At 40.6% G+C, this 18,472-nt stretch overlaps 1 protein-coding gene across 2 annotated transcripts in view; it reads left to right on the forward strand.

Moving 5' to 3' along the window:
* Positions 1 to 1,150: 1,150 nt before the first annotated feature.
* The window catches only part of LOC118786010 (parathyroid hormone 2 receptor-like), a 28,139-nt gene continuing 10,817 nt past the window's right edge, over positions 1,151 to 18,472 (forward strand). The window contains exons 1-7 of one of the 2 annotated variants that reach the window (XM_036541004.1): positions 1,151 to 1,219; positions 4,894 to 4,993; positions 7,720 to 7,830; positions 7,958 to 8,079; positions 8,235 to 8,332; positions 12,699 to 12,882; positions 15,344 to 15,497. In XM_036541004.1, coding sequence (XP_036396897.1) covers positions 1,154 to 1,219; positions 4,894 to 4,993; positions 7,720 to 7,830; positions 7,958 to 8,079; positions 8,235 to 8,332; positions 12,699 to 12,882; positions 15,344 to 15,497 — 835 coding nt within the window. In that variant the 5' untranslated portion in view covers positions 1,151 to 1,153. Of the gene's footprint in view, positions 1,220 to 4,893; positions 4,994 to 7,719; positions 7,831 to 7,957; positions 8,080 to 8,234; positions 8,333 to 12,698; positions 12,883 to 15,343; positions 15,498 to 18,472 lie in introns of those variants that run through there. The other variant, XM_036541005.1, reaches the window with a different exon arrangement.

The following is an 18,472-nucleotide window of genomic DNA, read 5'->3' on the forward strand; positions in this document are numbered from 1 at the left end:
TCGCTGCATTTATAACAACTGTTTATCTGCAAGAGTTTCAGCACCGCTGGGACAGAACAGCGACAAAGCGTTCCTGGAGGACAAGCGATTGCTGCGATTGTCAGCCTTAGATTGTACGAAGAAAAAAAGTCTCTAAAGTGATACAAAACTGTGCATTGACATGTTTATTTTCACAACGCATTTAAAACTCTAAGATATTTCTTTACGGCTGGGGCTATTACTGCAGTGATTGAATACTTAGTTTAATGAATGACCCTAACGACACGCACGACACATTTGGTTACCGCATTTCCACCCCTTTCCACTCCAGAGTTTCAGTCACACTTTTTGCACGCGTAGTTGAATAATTGCACATTGAATTGAAAAGTCGCACATTGAATGCGGACGAATGATTTCATATTGGCTTAAAATCATTTCACAATGCTTTATCCTTTGTACGACACCTGTCAAAGAAGTTGGGAGGGCGGAGAAAGTGGCTGAAGTAAAGTGCGTCTTCTTACTTTGCTTCGTCTGATTTCGCTGGTGTTTTTTTTTATTAAGAGCGGTAGGTAGGGGCTACATGTGTTCATCAAGTCCCACCTCTGTGAGAAACCGATGACAGCTCCGCAGTGGAGATTGCTTAGAGGAGCCGCTAGCGTGCACACACTCCACCTAAACTAGCCCGTCTCCAGTTAAGTCCCACTGACGCGCACATCGGGCGAATATTGTCACAGACAGAGAAACCGTAACCACAGGATGAACGCGATGAATCCATTAGCTTGATCTGACCCAGTGTGGTGCGTAGGCTGCTGCTCATGAATGGAAATGGATCTACATGTTGGACACGTATTACTGACATATTTGCCTCGGAAGGTTTTCATCTGCCATTACTGAAGCACCAGTAACTTTCTATCCTCTTTTATGCTTCTCATGCCATAGCTGAAACCGACAGTCTAGTTTGATCGTATCCCGTATTACTTTTCTTTTTCGTATCTGAGGGCGATTTGCGGTACCCACAGATACTCTAACAAAAACAGATACTGGACTCGCAAGAGTGTATGGATTGGTAGCTGATACAGTGCCTTTTTTTGCTATCGAAAATTTTTTGGAATTTCTTGAACTCTTAAAGGGATTTTTTTCTGGTTTATGCTGGTTTCGTGAATAAGCAACAGGTATGGCTAAGCCTCTGTGGTGGAACTTTGCCAAAGTCATCATCTACTGGAGGTTAGCGGGCGCTCAGGTAAGACACGAGGGTGGTCAATTAAATTAGTTTATTTCCTGCCGCATATGTTTATCTAGGGCGTCACTGCTGTAGTAGTGCTCTTATTGTTCATAACCATATGTGTTCATTGTGTCTGATTGCAAGAAATAACGGAAATTAAGTAAAAAAAATACCGGCAGTGACAAGTGGAAAAATGAAATTAAACATCTCAAATTGGCGGCGCAAGCATGTGAAAGAAATTTTACATGACCGTAGATGAGGCAGATTCGCAAGTAACGAAAGCTACGGTCATCACCGATGAAAATGTAGAATATAAACTTAAAACTATTCACGGAATTAGTCGAACACACGATTTAGTGGGTTGTCGATGCTTTTGTCATGCGTGGAGACCAAAACACGTAAAAATAAAGCAAGAAGGAATAACTCAAAAAGGCCAGCTGGCATAAATTACAGCATATCAGCAACAACTCAGAGTGGTTTGCTGAAGCATTGCTACAGCGATCGTAATAATAATACTCAACAGTCAATAATAGTAATACTAATAGTAATAGTAATAGTAATTACATACATGTGTAATTAGTGTGATTTAATTAACTGATTTTGTTAAAAGGACAACAGCAGGCATTTCCCTGTAATGCTCGCTATTGTTAATCTTATTTTACACATTATGATATACTTAATATGGTTATTTTCATCCCCCCTCTCTGCATGACAGAACATAAAGTAATTATGACATATAAAGATATGCTATAATGTTACATTATTAGCATTTTAACAGTCACTCTTATCCAGAGCAACTTACATAGGTTATAATTTTTTATATGTTACCAATTTGTACAGCTGGATATTTGCTGAGTCAATTGTGGGTTAAGCACCTTGTCCAAAAGTACAACGGCAATGCCCCAGCAAGAAATCAAACCAGCAACCTTTTGGTTATGAGTCCTGCTCCTTATCACTATGCTACCCTATTGTTATATTGTTACATTGTAATGCATGACACATTGCATTACAAACAGTCCTGCAGGTTTCCAATAGTCATGGGCCACATACTGTGCATGTACTGTGTACTGTGCATGTACACTCACTTACTGTGGTGGATTATCATATTCTCTGTGCTGCCTCGCCACTGTAATCATCATTTATAGGCTGCCATATGACCACTGGGATGGATGTAATTTTGCAGGTTTGTCTCTCACCAACCACATGATGCACCTTGTCTGGAGACTGCTCTGTGCAATAGCAGCACAGATTGTGGTAGAAATTATATTATTAAAAGTGACTTCTATCGATGTTTCATTCCACTGAAAGTCATACTCCTGTTTGGTCAGTGGAATATCAAAACCAAGCCCTTGGATGCAGTCAGTTTTTTCCAAGAAGATGCAATATTAAATTTATCCTTGATAAATTTAATATTGTACAATTAAGAAGTGCTGTATCCATGCAGGGAGTGTTTTGGAACAATGCTACATTGCTTTTGTCTTTAATAGCTCCAATACAGTTAGCTTTCAGTTTCATCTGCCTTGGGTGAAAGGCTGGGACACAGTAACTATATCCAGGAGTTTGATGTTTGTTCTCTATATGCAGCAGGGACGGTTTCCACACTTGGTTTTCCCAGTGTATCCTCATGAAGTACTGGGATGTGAGTCGAACCATTGTGATTTGGTGTTACTTGAAATGAAGATGTGCCATGTAAACGCGGATATGGGATACTTGCTAAAATTAGGATGTCTCTGAACAGTGACACATGGTCCATGCTTCTGCTTCCAGGTCTGAGTTGCACTGCTCTGTAAATTTATTTTTGCATGGATTGTGATTCTGGCAGCCGTCCTATTGCAATTTTATCTAATTGCATTATATCAAATCGGTCATAAAATATAAAATAAGGCTCATTTGAATGTTGGAGGGGAGATGGCTGGAATCTTCTGTGTGGTTTCACTGCCACCGAGTGTAATTGGCTGCTAATTGCTGTACTGGGTCATATGGCCTCCCTCTCTTAGAAGCAAAGGGAAATAAAATTCATTGAAGAGGTATGCACATACATTTGTGGCTCAGTAGTCATGGGAGGCGGGTCAGGTATGGCTTATTGAATGCCGATGCCATAAATTAACACCAAAACACTCAACACATTCATATTCTAAGTGCAAGCTCTGCTCACCTTACCCCTAGCATCACAACATGCATGATTTTTTCTTTCGTTGAGTCAATTGTTTCATTCAATAAATATGCTCAGCGTCCCTCTGGGAAAAGCTGTCAACAAAAGAATGCAATTTGCAGTTCCACTACAGACCTGCCACATTTTTCATTTGTGTGTGTGGTTAAATTGACTTTTAATAAGGGATTTCAATGGTTGTTATGACAAAACCTTGTTAATTATTGTATGTGTAGAGATGTGCTTTTATAATGCAATAAATGTTATTAAGTAGTAATATGGGTCTTTAAAGAGGATATGTGTGAATGATTTCACACAGACAGCAGTTTGTAAATATACCCTATACCCCTCTATACAGTAAGAAAACCCATGTTTGCATTTATTTCTTCATCATTTCATATGGAACGGATAATGGATTATTAATTAGTGTATACACTGGTCACTCTTAATTTATACCCAAGGCAGCATAACTGAAGAGACATAAGCCATACAGTGTTATTTATAAAACAGCATTATGAGCAGTGTGCAGAGCAGTGTGTCAAAAATTGCATGTATCACATCATGGACCTGCAAATCAAGGCTCCTTTCAAACAGCCAATTAAAATGCATGGACTCTGACAGCTGCCCTTGAAAATTATACAATTTTATGTTTTTTCTGTAATAAATGATATTTCGACAATGTACAACAGTTATGGGTGTGCTGATGAGCTAACGCCTCTGGTCACATTGATACTTGAATCAGACCTTTGGGAAATCACTTTGAGCTGACCTTCTACCCATGCCTCCATTGCCAGACACATCCACGATACAACATGGAGAATCTTGTATACTATTCATGCAAGTACACAACAATCCAATCCAACAATCCAACAATCAATTTTTTTCAGAAGTTTCACTGCCATAACAAATGCATACCCTCACAGGTATAGACTAAAATTAAATAATAATAAATATTGTTATTGTGAATGCCTTGGACTGAAAACCTTTTTTTCAATGTGCTATGCTATGGTATTTACTGTGTCTAATATGCCTTCTCAGCTATAGCAATTAGCAAGCTCTTGCATAATAAACAAGCCACCTTCCACAAACAAACAAAAGTTAAACTAGGCCACAGAAACCTACTATCTGTTCATTGAGTATAAAACATTTGTTTGTACTGACCTCCATAAAGACATAACAGCATTGTTATTTTCATCCTCTGTTATGTGCTTAATGTCCATCATAAATCATATTATAATGTACATTACTGTACACTATGTCACTAATGATAGAGTCCCTGAATGATATATAATAAAAAAGCAGCGAACAAATTTGAAAACAGTTAAAGGATGGCAATATTTAATCCTTACCTGGTTGCCTTGGACCTTGGCAATATGGATATTATTTGTACATTTGAATTCCGTGTGATTATCAGTTATCTGGGATCTTAATTTTATCAGTCTGAAGAAATGAAAGCAGCCTTAAAACAATCTTGTAAATGACCAATGAGGGGAGTTCTTTGCTGTGATTTCCACTGTCATCAGTCAATGGCTGTCCCCCACAGGTGGGCTCAGATGGCGGTATCACAGCTCAGGAGCAGATGTACCTCCTGTATGAAGTCAAGCTCCAGTGTCACCAGAATGTCTCCTCGTACGACCCCACAGGTAACTCTGAGAAGATGTTCCAGGTCATCACAGGGATTTGGCTTTTGATTGATCTCATTCCTTGTAATCATAGCATGTAGGGGCTGTGTTGGGAATCTTATCAAGCTACAGTGCTATACTTTGCAAAAGCTTTCATAGCAGGAATCTAACTGTGTTTTAGTGTGCAATTTTTATGTGTAATCCCCTGTAATGTAACAGAGCAGGTATCCAGCATTCTGCCAACTTATCTGAGTTGACATTACAAGTATATGTTAAATTGTCCTGTTTGCTAAATGACTTTGTTTCGTGAAAAGCCAAAGGACTTAGATAGCCTACATTTTCATGCCTTATCCATTTGCTCAGCTGGATATTTCCTGAAGAATTATGCCTTGCTCAAGAGTATAGTGCCAGGAATTAGAAACTGCAGTCAAATTCCTTAGAAACCAAATTCCTTAGCTACAACACCACACACTAGTATGAATACACTGTGAACAGTGATCTTAGACGCTTGGAGAGCACCAGCATTTATTGATATAGGCACTAAGATCATAATTCTGTCAGTCAAAGTCAAACCAGTAAGAGAAAAGAAATGTGTGATTACAGCTAGCCTTGGGGTAAACTTTGTATCTAAACCATTCACTTCAAGTGGTAAAACACAGATTCAGAAGCAAACTCTCCTTAGCCCTTACAGTTTTCTTCTTTTTGCAGCAATATTCACCATATTCTCTTCATTATTGTCAACGATCTGTTGAGTTAATAAAAACCTTATGGTCGGTCTGAGACAAAGACGTGCAGCTTTGGATAAACAAGAATATCAAAAATGTGCTGGAAATAGCCTGTCTTATTTAATTAGCATGGCCTGAGTGTTTGCATGCCGCTGATAGAGTCAGGAGCGATGTACTCTGGAAATCATAAACATGCGACACAAGACTCTTGCTCATATCCGTATGAACTCTGAATAGATCCAGACATTCAGACACGCTGATACAATACCCCAAGTCATGCACTTTGTTTCACATGCAAAGATGACAGTTACAAAGATGAAATGCTTCCTCTAGACGAGTGTTTCTCAATCCTACTCCTGGAGGCCCACTATCCTGCACATCTTCTATCTATCCTTGCTCCAAACACACCTGATTAGTGTGATTAACATGCTCTTGATTAAATCAACTGTGCTCAGCTAATCAAAAGTGACACTGATGAGTTCAGTCAGGTAGGTAGAGCAGGGAAAGATGGAAAACGGGTGGAGCAGAGGGCCCCCAGGAGCAGGAGTGAGAATCAGTGCTCTAGACAGCGCTGTTTCATTACATTCATTTGAGAAGGAAAGTATTTTTATTTGTCTGCTCTTGATTGTTCATTTGTTGGTGCAATAATTACTGCCAATATTTAGCGCAGATGAAACCCCAGAATATGGTCTCCTGGGCAGTGCACTCTGATTAGAATTGAATTAGGTTGCTTCACTGAAAGCTTGATAATGGTTTGAACTGGAACACTGACTGGCATTCGAGGTCTCTGACCTATCTACTCAGTGGTGTACTGTGGGTGGTTGATCAGATGTTTAGGGTAAACTTTATTTGAGATGGACAGTCTTAAGGTATTAATGGCACCAACATCTAGTAAGGAAGCTTACTCAGCATTCTGTATATTGAGCTGTTTGAGCCTTTGCTGATATGGTAGGCTTACCTCAGCATTTACTAGAGTCAGTGAAGACAATCACCTTATACAGTCACTGACAGTGTGCAAATGGAAGAAGATCAAGAGTGCTGGTGGATAGTCATGATTTTCGAAAAGTATTGGTAGAGTCTGTTTTCCTCAGGTCTAATACATGCAGCTTATTAAAAAGAGGGCAACCCTCACCATCTGTTACTCTAGTTGCTAATTATCTGCTAACTGAAACATGTCTCTGAATACCCCCAGGACTGCCCACCCACGAGCAACATCACAACACACTGGTTAGAGTAATTTTTACATTTTTATGCACCCCCAAATGGTGAACAGAGTACATGAGATTATGCCCACCATTGGCCAAAACTGAGCTTTGTATAGAAGGAATCTCACACTAATGAAGGCTTTTAAAAGAATCCAAATGGAAATCGATATTGTCACTTTTTTCCTTTAAAGATAGCAAAGTAAACCAGGGATATTAAATAGAACTGTCAGACACAATTGCACATTTTCCAAAAAAAGAGCAAGTTCATTTAGGGAAATGGAACATCGTGTAGTCATAATTAACTGCAAAAGTGCTATTCTCACAGGGCTGAGTTAATGTTATTCATTCTACTTCAGTCCCTCGTTCCTTCCCACGTAGACGAAGGAAGTTTGGGTAAAACGAATGAGCAGTGGGTGAGAAATCAATATTTGGCTTCCATGTGTAACGCTAATCAGAGCGGTGCCTGCAGGACTCTCTCCCACATGCTGCAGGGCTGCAGACACTGCCTGCGCCGGGCAGATAAATGGACACTCTGCGTAGGAAGTGAGCACACCTCAAATTGATTCACCCCCTTTGTGGGGCCTAGAGGAGGTTCCCAGCACTTACCGTACAGAAACACAAAGGCAGCAAGTCAATGGGGTGTAATTACAGGTTTAAAAAAATAGCCTAGGTTTCCTTTCTCCCATCCGAGAACCTAAAATGAGGGAACTGCAAAGTAATTTGAAATAAATAACATATGTGAAGAGTGTATCTCACCTGGATGATGTGCTTCAAGGGTGATTCCAAAATCTATGCAATCCTTCTCCTTTGTGTCTAGATGACCTTTGCCCTCCAGGCTGGGACGGTCTGATCTGCTGGCCTCGAGGTTCACCTGGAGCCGTGACCAAGGTCCCCTGTCCCAGCTATGTCTACGACTTCAATCACAATGGTAGAGCTTACCTCTGTATCCAAGCCAGTGTCAGTGACATTCCCGCAATGCGTCTTAGTAATGTGCTTCAGCTCTCGTGCTTTTATCCAAATGCTGTGCATATTGCCTGTGTGTTTGTCTGTTCCAGGCCATGCTTACAGGAAGTGTGATGTGAACGGTTCTTGGGTGTACATGGAGAATCTGAACAGGACTTGGGCGAATTATTCAGATTGCTTGAGATTCCTTCACCCGGACCAGGAGGGGGAAAAAGTAAGTACAAGTAGTCCTGTTTTAACTTTGACCTGAAAAAGTTCCCTCTCAGCTGCCCTCAAATAGATTCCCTTCTAAACAGATAATGCACTTGTGTTTCTCCCTCACCTCTTGCACACATTTTGTGTTCAAAGGCATTTCATCTCTCTTTCCAGCAGGACTTCTTTGAGCGGCTGTATGTTATGTACACTATCGGATATGCAGTGTCCTTCAGCTCCCTCCTGGTGGCCATCTTCATCATTGGCTACTTCAGGTAGGACAGAAAGAGTCTTTTCCTCACTCCTCCCCACTGATTCTATCTGGCAGAAAGCATGTCTTAATGAGGCTTTTGGGCACATTTTACATTGCTCATGTGCTTCTATGTTCTCAACCGAATTAAACTGTGAAGAATTATGTTTAATATTTTCAAGGTATCCCATATTTTTTATGTGCCTAAGTGATTGGCTTTTAATGACAAAGCAGTTAGAATTTAATGCTCAGTTATTGCATAATTTCATTTTATTCACTGCTTGCATAACAGGATCAGAAGCTTACAGGTCAAAATGTAGTGCAGGATTGTTTTCATGTCATTTTTGGGTGTCTAATCAATGCAAAGATTCATCATCTGTAAAACTACCGGTTTCATATGTACAGCACTAGCAGTGCAGACGTTTAATCCCTCAGAGACTGATTTACAGCTCCCTATTACCATACAGATAATCTGTTGTTTTTCTTCTCCCTCATCCTTTTTAGTTTGTTTACGGGGCTCATGAGGAGCAGGTGGGGGTGGGGGTGGCCCACAAAAATTTTGTCTGGGATGTCAAACGGGCTTGAACAAACATGCAAAAAGCCTGTATTGCACATGAAATTCAAGGCAATTGTCATTTTAGAGTTCACAAATGGCCTTGAATTGGCCTTGAAGTTCAAGGCTACATTATAGTACAGCACATATTTGGTAATTTCGACTGTTTCCACACTGCTGCTTTTTGACAATATCAACAAAGAGGAATGAACTGCGCTTCCAGAATGATGCATTCCGTGAGTGAAGTGCTGCTGTGACCTCGAGGATTTCTAAATTCAAGCAACAAAACAAACATAAGCCACTTCCTTTTTAACATTCATCGGAATCACTTGTTAGCATAAACAAATATAATGGTCTCAGCTGAACCATAGCAAGCACAAATTAATTAGAATAGACATAGATTAGAGAGAAGAACTGTATTCTTCCTGAAGGAACATTTTATATAAAAGTTTAAAGCATGAACAAACTGTTGTCTAATTTCCATAGGACAAACACATGCAATCGGGGCATAATTAATAACTGGCTGTTCTTATTAACAGCCATAGGACATGCCACACCAAAAAAAACAGATCATCATGATTTAGGCATACAGTAAGATACCAGCTCCTTCTGCTGGAGCATGCCATGAGAGCAGTCAAACAGCAGCTTAGCCTCCATAATTCTATTTATATTTAACACCATTTGATTATAGCAGGTATGTACCCTTCTCTGGCCTTCTCTGTCTCCTTGCAGAATGGAGTACATTTTGGCCCTCTGTATGATGAGATAGGGTTTCAAGGAAAGAGAAGGCACGCAAAGGAAGAAAATTCATGGACCTATCCAAGCGTGAATGTATGAGGTTTTTTTAAACATCTGGTGATCATAGTGTGCCACTTACTGGCTCATGCTGGAGCTGTAACCATGCCCGGTGCCTCCGCTCTCCCTGTGGTCGTTAAGGTCACAGTTGCCCTTGTTCCATACTCGAGCCTGGCATCACTGACAGGCTCTCAGAACTGGCCATTGGCTGCTTGTACTATATGTACAGTTTTGACTCTGAAGTTCCAATAGGTTCATTTGTTTTTGAGTAACACCTGCAAATTCACAAAGAACAAAGCTCCTAGGTGCAACTGACTGTACTAATGTACAGCTACAAGAACCACTGGACAACAGTGTCATCTGTGTGAATGCACAAAGGGGTCTACTCCATGAATATGTAAAGAGTTTGTAACACAGATTGCAGTGTGGTACTTGTGTTTGCTACTTTCCCATCTGCCCATGACACATTTCATATTGCTAAACTGTGTCATTGCCGCAGCCTTTTGAGAAGATGGCTCTCTCAGTGGAGGGCTGAGAGGTGACAATGGCTACCCATTAAAATGATGGCACCATACAATGTCCCTACAAAGGCAAGACAATGTGTTTAATTATAGGTGAAGGTAAGATTGACTTGGTTTATGATTGAGCAAACATTTGAATTGCAAAAAATGTTTTTCAGATGTCTGGCTAAGTCAGATGATACATTTCAGTGCATCCCTCTTTGTGGCTTGCGTGTTGCACGACATTGCCAAGCATCATTTCCCAGATGACACATTACAGGACTTAAGACAACGTGAGGCAGAATTGCATGCAGGGCTGCCAGAGGGCTCGACTGCTGCACCATCTGCTAAAAAGAAGAGGGAAATTTTGGCTGTGAGCTCCAAGTTGCTTTAGTTGTGTTTTATTTGCATGTTTGAAAAAGAAGTAAAAGTCTTGCTAACATTCTTGAAATGATGTTTAACGGTCTTTGATTGAATTTTCTCAGTTCAGTTTAAACTCAGAAAACAAAACAACAGATTGAAAAGGTAATTATTGATTTTTCTTAGTTATTTTTTAATATTTCTGCTCACCTTTTTTAATGGACTTAGGGGAACCTTTGTAGATAGCCCACACTTTGTCAAAACTGACCTGCACCTCCTTCACAATTACTTCTGTCTCCTCTGTTCAGAATTTTCCTCACCACTGTCCTGAAGACTGCACTTTCTCCCTAACTTGGGAAATGGGTGACAAACCAAGGGAGGATATTTGAGGACATTTAATTGGACATCATAGCATGATTCCTTCACCGTGCTGCCGGCTAATTAATTCATTTTATTCTCACCACTGACACAATAGAGCCAAATGTTGGAATCTAGAAACACAGGCATTAATGTTTGTAATGAGTTAGACCTCAGGGTCACTGTGATTATCTCTGCACGAAGCCTCAGAATGAGGCTAAGTCTCAGCGCTGTATAGGTATGGGCAATGCCCTGCCAACCCATCAATTGGCAGAAGGCATACCTGGCATCCCAATCACCTAACTCACCTCAGGCATGTCTGCACAGGCTGATGCTGTAAGATGCTGCAAGATGGCTGCTGTCATTACCACAACAATGTGAAGTAGTGGTGTGACGGAAGATATGTAGTTCAACAACTACCTTACATTACATTACATTACATTATTGGCATTTAGCAGACACTTTTATCCAGAGCAGCTTACATACTGCTGGATATTTACTGAGGCAGCTGTGGGTTAAGTACCTTGCCCAAGGGTACAGCAGTAGTGTACCCGTGGAGGAAGTGAAACGGCAACCTTTTGGTTACAAGTCCTGCTCCTTAACCACTAATCAATACGTAATTTCTGTCTCATATTTCAAAGAGGGATTGTTACCATGCCTGCTCATCTAAAACATCATTATCACCATCATAATCATCATTTTCTTGTAAGGGCTCCCTTACGCATTTACCAGTCCAAGATGAGATACTCCTTTGCAAATGCATGTATTAAGGGAATCATTTTTTAATGGCCAGTTTCAATTAAAATGAAATTTCCCTCATGCCAGAAAACAAGGCACACCTTTGGGTCAAAGGAGAAGATTAAAAATAATTTAATGGCATTACAAAAAAGAATACCTTTTTGCTCTTAAACTGCTATAATGCATTATGACTGCATGACAATACTTTGTTGTCATATTATATAAAGATATTGAATTGATTTTCCTTTAAATGTACCACATTATTCAAAGTAACAAATCCCTAGTAGATCATTGTTTGTAAATGTCATTATATTCATTCTCAGACAATCAATTTTACTGTTTCATATAAGTCAACCTACTACATTTTGACCAACAGTGATACAATCGTATAAATTCTTTGTGTATCTGGTTTATTGCAGTGCCAATTATCACTATATTGCCATTGTTATTTTGGCAAAAATAAAGAAAAGTTCTTCTGTTCACTGCTAGTACTAGTGTCCAGAAAATTAACATTCTGATGAAGAATATGAGATCATCAATGAATATGAGAATCATAATCCTCATTTAAGAGATGACCAAATACATAAAAATATTCATATTCCCACACAGGTGCTGAATTGACTTTGCTCGTAGTGAAAGGTCATTGGAGACCTCAGGGGATATTGGACATTGTGAAATCAGTGTCTCCATTACAGAGTTTAGACTGGCAGAGAGGGGTTATGAACGAGGCCTCATGCCACAGATTTTCTGCTGAATATAAGAACCATTAACCAAACCAAAGGTCTGAAATCTGAAAACATGAGTAGAGTGAGGCAGAGGGATTTGCCCCATTGTCACCCTTTCTCATACCCATTATCACATTCATGGAGAAGAATTTATCTACTACAGAGACTCAAATCTAAAACTCCAGAGGATTTCATCATCCAATGACAGTTATTCATTTTGTTTCCCAGGGTTAAGGAGCTGAAAGCTTCTTTCTTCAGGGGCTGAATGAAATGAACCTCAAACCAAGCTCGGATGACAGACTGTTCTCATTCAAATGAATAACAAGCAGTTTTACGTTTTTTTTTTCGTTTTGTTTTTTTCAGGCGTCTGCACTGCACCAGAAACTACATCCACATGCACTTGTTTGTGTCATTCATGCTACGAGCTGTCAGCATATTTGTGAAGGACAAGGTGGTGCAAGCCAACATGGGGCTTCAGGAGTTTGATGCAGCCCTCATGGATAACTTCAAGACCATCTCTGCAGCATCTCTTGACAAGTCTCAGTATGTAAGTGGTGTAGCCCTGCCTCCCCCAAATGTAAACTCACCACCACTGGCTTCATGCCTTTCCCTCTGCTTAGCATATCTCCAAAAGCTTGAGCCACAACAAGTACAACTATCAGTAATGTAGAGCTGGGGTTGGACACTTATGTGTGGGCGAGTCAACCACAGTCATTTAAAAAACAAAGATTTTATTGCAGTTGATGCAGACATCCACGCAGTAGGTCAGTGAGGATGTGATGGTCACTGGAGCACTCAATTGCAAAGCTAAAGTTAACCCTGTGTCATATTTTTCAATGCTCATAACAAAATAACCATGTGTATAATTTGCACAGGAGTGTGAGTTAGTTAAATAAATAACTATGGAAAATGTGTTTTATGGCTGCATTCAATGCACAATATGACTGTGGTGCAGACAAGCATTTTTTTCAGCAGCATGGCTCTTTTTATCTGTAATTGCCTTGATACCACAAGATGAACACAAAAGAGAAAAAGAGGTGGGAGGATAGGCCACTGGGAATAGCTGCTTGGGGCAAGAAGAAGCTTAACACAAACAACATTAGTTTAGAATCTTTAATCTCACAACTTTTCCATCCCCTGATGCTGAGCCTGCTGATGACATTCCATTGCTGACATAAGCTTTAATTTGCCACCAGCACTTGAGTATTATGTTGCAGACACCTGCCTTTAGAGTATAAAGTTAGTGACACACTTAGTGTGAAGATGACTCCCTCCTGCCAGTTCTGTAAAAATATTCAGGCCTTTCTGCTTCAGCACAAGTGCAGGCTAAATGACCCCTTAACCTATCAGCTTAGTTCTTCATTCGCATATGCAAATGTGAGCAATCTATATGATGACATGAAGGGTCACTGGTCAATTAATTACTATCGACAATCAATGACACTGAGGCTTGAGACTTAAAACAAGCAGATTGCCCTATCCTGCTTAATCACAGCCCCTTTTCTCAGGACCTCTGAAAAAGACAATACATGCAAAATGTGTTTAATTGTTGTATATAAACTGACATTGTAAACTGTGCTACTCCCTCTTTCCCTATTTGCCTTCAGGCCTCTCAAATAATGTGTGAGCAAGAATAGTCCCCCCCCCACCCCTAAAGAAGAGTAGTGTATGAAACAGTATTTTCATATCAATCTGTGCTAAACCTAATAAAAGGCTCTCATGATGACAATGAAAGAATAACTTTAGCTGAAACCTCTTTATGTGGGTTCTCTGATTTACTGAGCTGTCGTCTCTGTGTGCCCTCAAGTCAGACAGAGTAAAAACATCTGGAGATCACAAAACCTTGCCTGGAGCACATAGTTGCAGCTTGCCGTGGCTCTACATAGTCAAACTGGTTCAACAGATCCCTCAGAACCTTCTTACAGTACAAAATGCAATGATTAACAAAGTCTAACTCCGAAGTAATTAAACCATGCAGTGTGGGGTGACATGACATACAAGATGTTAATTTCCAGGAAGCACAAGTCAACAGGCAAGTGTTTTAAAGAAATGTCACATTTAAATACAGATCCGCTTCCTGCAGTGAAACGCTCTTACAGTGGGTAGTTCAACACAAGTAAATGTGTTTTATTCCTTTTAGAGTACCTGACCCTTGACTGGCTACACTTCTATACTTACCGTGTCTCACAATGAATTGAAAATGAAAGAAATTTAAAATTAATGACGCATCCAAAGACGTTTTCCCAGTTTGGTGCTTTTGTCTCAGCTTGCAGACTCTTCTGTTACCATCTGAGATGAGCGCTCTGTCACTCGGCCAAACTAACTCAGTCTTTCATTCCAAAAGAAAGGTAAATAACATTGTCATGAAGAGAAAAGAGGTGCTGTAATGACACATTTACGGACAGGGAAAGTGAAAAACACCAACCAGAGAAAAGTGTGAGATCCTGAACGGTGTTTATGTCACCCTGCAGGCATTCAAAGGGAAAAAAAGGCTAAATACAATCAAGCCTGCAGGTCAAACACAAGACAAACAAGAATACAAAAGACCAATTACAGAGGAAAACAACAGCCCAGTCAAGAGTTCTTCAGGCCTTTGAATGCGTGGACTGGGGCTTCTGTGGATAAGGAGCTGAGAGTTTCTCTGCCTGGCTATTTGGAAACAGAGAGGAAACGAAGAGGAGTGTAACAGCAAGGGAAATGAAAATGCAGTGTCTCAAGAGATTCTCCTCTCCCCTTAGAGCCACAGGCCCTGTCAAGGGAATGCGGTAAAGCCATACTGATTAGGTGCAGTGAGAGGGTGTGTGCTCGGAGTAGTGAGCAGGGCTAAATGCAGCTGCTGTCCACGGTACTGCCATTTCCTGTGAACTGGCTTTCCCTGGCCAGGGAGCTGATCCCACCCCACGGCAAGACCTTCTGAAAGATCATATGTTAAAAGAGGGCTGTGCATGGCATGAAAAGCTGTCCGCCTTGCTGATATCTGGTACTTTTTTTTTTTTTTTTTTTTGTAGATCGGATGCAAGATCACAGTCCTGCTCTTCATTTACTTCCTGGCAACCAACTACTATTGGATCCTGGTGGAGGGGCTGTACCTCCACAGCCTCATCTTCATGGCCTTCCTCTCTGACACCAAGTACCTGTGGGGCTTCACCTTGATTGGGTGGGGTGAGTGTGTGATTCCCCTGCCCGTGTGAGTTTGCAGGGATTTGCTTATATCAGTAACGGTGGGGGGGAGTCAAAGTTAGTGCCATTACAGAACATGAGTCAGACTAATCCTAGGTGGATTGCACTTTTCCCACTCTTTCTCCTCAGGCGAAGGGCTGCAGTACTTAATTTGTATTGCATCCATATATACTGACACTGCACTCTTGCTGGCATTCTATACCTATAGTCCTCTGCTGGTGTTACTCACCTCAGTGTCAACACAGTGTTGATGGTGACACAGAGCTAAGGTGTAGTGAGGACACGGGGGAAAGTGAGGACACTGTGAATATGCCCATGACAAACAACCAAAGAAAACATGGAAGACATCCAGTTCTGGGAGGTTTTCTTTGTTGTTTGTGAGTGGTTTGAGTAGAGCAGCCAAATTACATTAAAATAATTCGGATCTGAAGTGTTCATGGAAACAAAGCCATGGCTGAATCAGCCAATCAGGTGTACCTCCAGCTCTTTCAGGACCTTTTACTTGAGTCTTTTGTGGGGGTGTGTGAAATGGAGGTTGCAAGCAAAGGAAATCAGGCATGGTTTGCTTCCCCAAAGCGTGTATGTAGGGAGACACCCTCCACAGGTTGACTGTATTGTAGGGGTGAGGGATGGTATACCTGCAGAAGTGAGCAGCAATGTACTCTCACCATGTGTTAATGGAGTCACCAGATTTCAGTCATGATGAGCTACCACCACAGGCTGGCAGTGTTCAGTTTTGCTACTTGTGGGAAAAGAGCAGGCATAGGTGTGGTCTGAGTCAAGGGTGTCTTGGGAGATGAACTTATGCAGAACTAAACGAATTTGCAGGTCAACACTACCAATCAGTATGGACATAAAAAATACACAGCATAATACACGAAATATCGCATGAGTTGTGTATTTTGTTAAATAAACCTTTGCTTACTTTCAGTGATGGATACAGTATGTGTAAATGCCTGCCCAGAACGTCTTGGGAAGTCTGAGAAGGGTAGAGATGTGTCTCAGAACCCGGTGTTCCTTCGCAAAGCTATCATTACAGATTCTGCCTTTACCCCTCCCTGCTTCACTTCATACCTTGTTCCATGTAATAATGACAGGGGGGGATTTAGTTTTGTTGCAGTCTGAAGTGCCAGTGTTTGAAGTCTTATTTATTTATTAATTATTCCTATTACTCTCCTTCTTTGATGTGCCATAGCCAGCAGAAGGTGAGGTGAGATACATTTTGAAATGCACATCAAAGTGCCAAATGTATTTACAGGACATGTGGTGGTATGTTTGTATAGATTTATATTCCTGCCTACAGGTGATCAGTGTAATTTTGTCCTTATCATTAGACTGTGCAAAGGCATAGGGAATGTTACATTCCGTGCCAACTGGATAAGCTTTAGTCCAGGAAGTAAATGGAAGGGTCAATATCACAATCTGCCTTTTATCATTACAATCTTAGCCGATTTTAAAAGGTCCTTCAGGGAAGCAGTTTAATGAGTGACTGTATTTGCTATGACCCACCCCTTGTTAAAGTGCCGCCTGGTATGTGTTAGGAGGATGTTAAGGGCCAAGCTTCTTTGCTGGCAGCATGTGCTTGTCAGGGTCACACTGTAGAACTTGAGAAATTTTTAAAAAGGTGTGTGGATGACCAACCTTGTGGCTGTGTCCCACTCAGCCTTGCAGTAATAGACTAAAAATGAAAGGTTTATTCAAGTAGCCAAAGGAAGGGCATGGTGAGGGCTTCCAAGAAAAAAGGTCTAGCTTGTTGTTTTTGATAAGTGGACCAGTGAAGATCTATATATATATATGCCTTTCCGTCCTCTTCTTTCTCTGGTTTATGACTCGGTTTCCAGGAATGCATTATGTGTCATGTAAGTGTGGTCCACCTCTATTCAAACAAAAGATGTAAGCATCTTTTCCCTGTAATGACAAATGCTGGCCTCTACCCTGGATAAGGTTGGCTGCCCCTGGTTTAATTAATTTGGTGTCACTGAGTATCATTTCCTGGAAATGGTGAGCATTTCAGCACCACCAACTGGCAAGATATAAACATTACAGTTCATTCATTGTTTAGTGCATTACAATTATTTAAGTGGTGCCAATCCTTCATTCCTAGTCTCTTTCTACCCCAGCAGCTTTCTGATTTTAAGTAAGGAAACATGTTCTCCATCCCAATATAGTATTCTCACAGTTCTATGCACTACTATACCAATGGTACTGCCTTCTGTTGTGTGATCCTGCACTAAGAGAAGGTTATGAAGTAGTCTATAGACTGTAAGCCCAAGGCACACAAAATGTCAGCCTGTTGCTACCAAAATCTTATTAACCATGCCTCTCTTGTTTGTTGTTTTACGTGTCTGCAGATATATAAAGACTCATGCTCTTGTCACAGATCAATATGTTCCTCATCTTCCACACGTATTTGCAGCCTCAGTGCTTGCGCCTTTTCCCATTGTGTTTGTGCAGGAGACATGTCACAGCTCGTGAAATCTGACACTGACATCAGCTGAGTGAACGTTTCTGCCCTGCTGCAAATTCATTTTCAATTCACCCGAGCTTGCACCGGCAATTACAGTCACCCATACGGTCCTGACACACTGCACAACATGAAGTGTTAAATGTGAAGACAAATCACAGCATCTTCAGATGGAAATTAAAAGAGCTTCATTAAGGCACATTTTGTGATATTTATCCCAGAATAAACTCTGTTTTAATGCACAAAGACGGGTATATCTTCAGAAATCATGAAAGTCAACAGTGAAAAAAGTGATTGAAATCTATTATTGAAATATATCTCTCCAACCTGAACTGTATTTATGCATTTGCACTTTAGAAAATTACTATTACTAATTACTAAATTACTATTTTCTAAAATTACATTTTAGATGTCCAGACCTAGCACTGAACAAAAGAACACTGTGATGATGAAAACATGCCATTGAATGTGTTTTGGCTAGTTATTTTTGTTT

This window comes from Megalops cyprinoides, chromosome 11, assembly GCF_013368585.1.
Source record: "Megalops cyprinoides isolate fMegCyp1 chromosome 11, fMegCyp1.pri, whole genome shotgun sequence".
NCBI lineage: Eukaryota > Metazoa > Chordata > Actinopteri > Elopiformes > Megalopidae > Megalops > Megalops cyprinoides.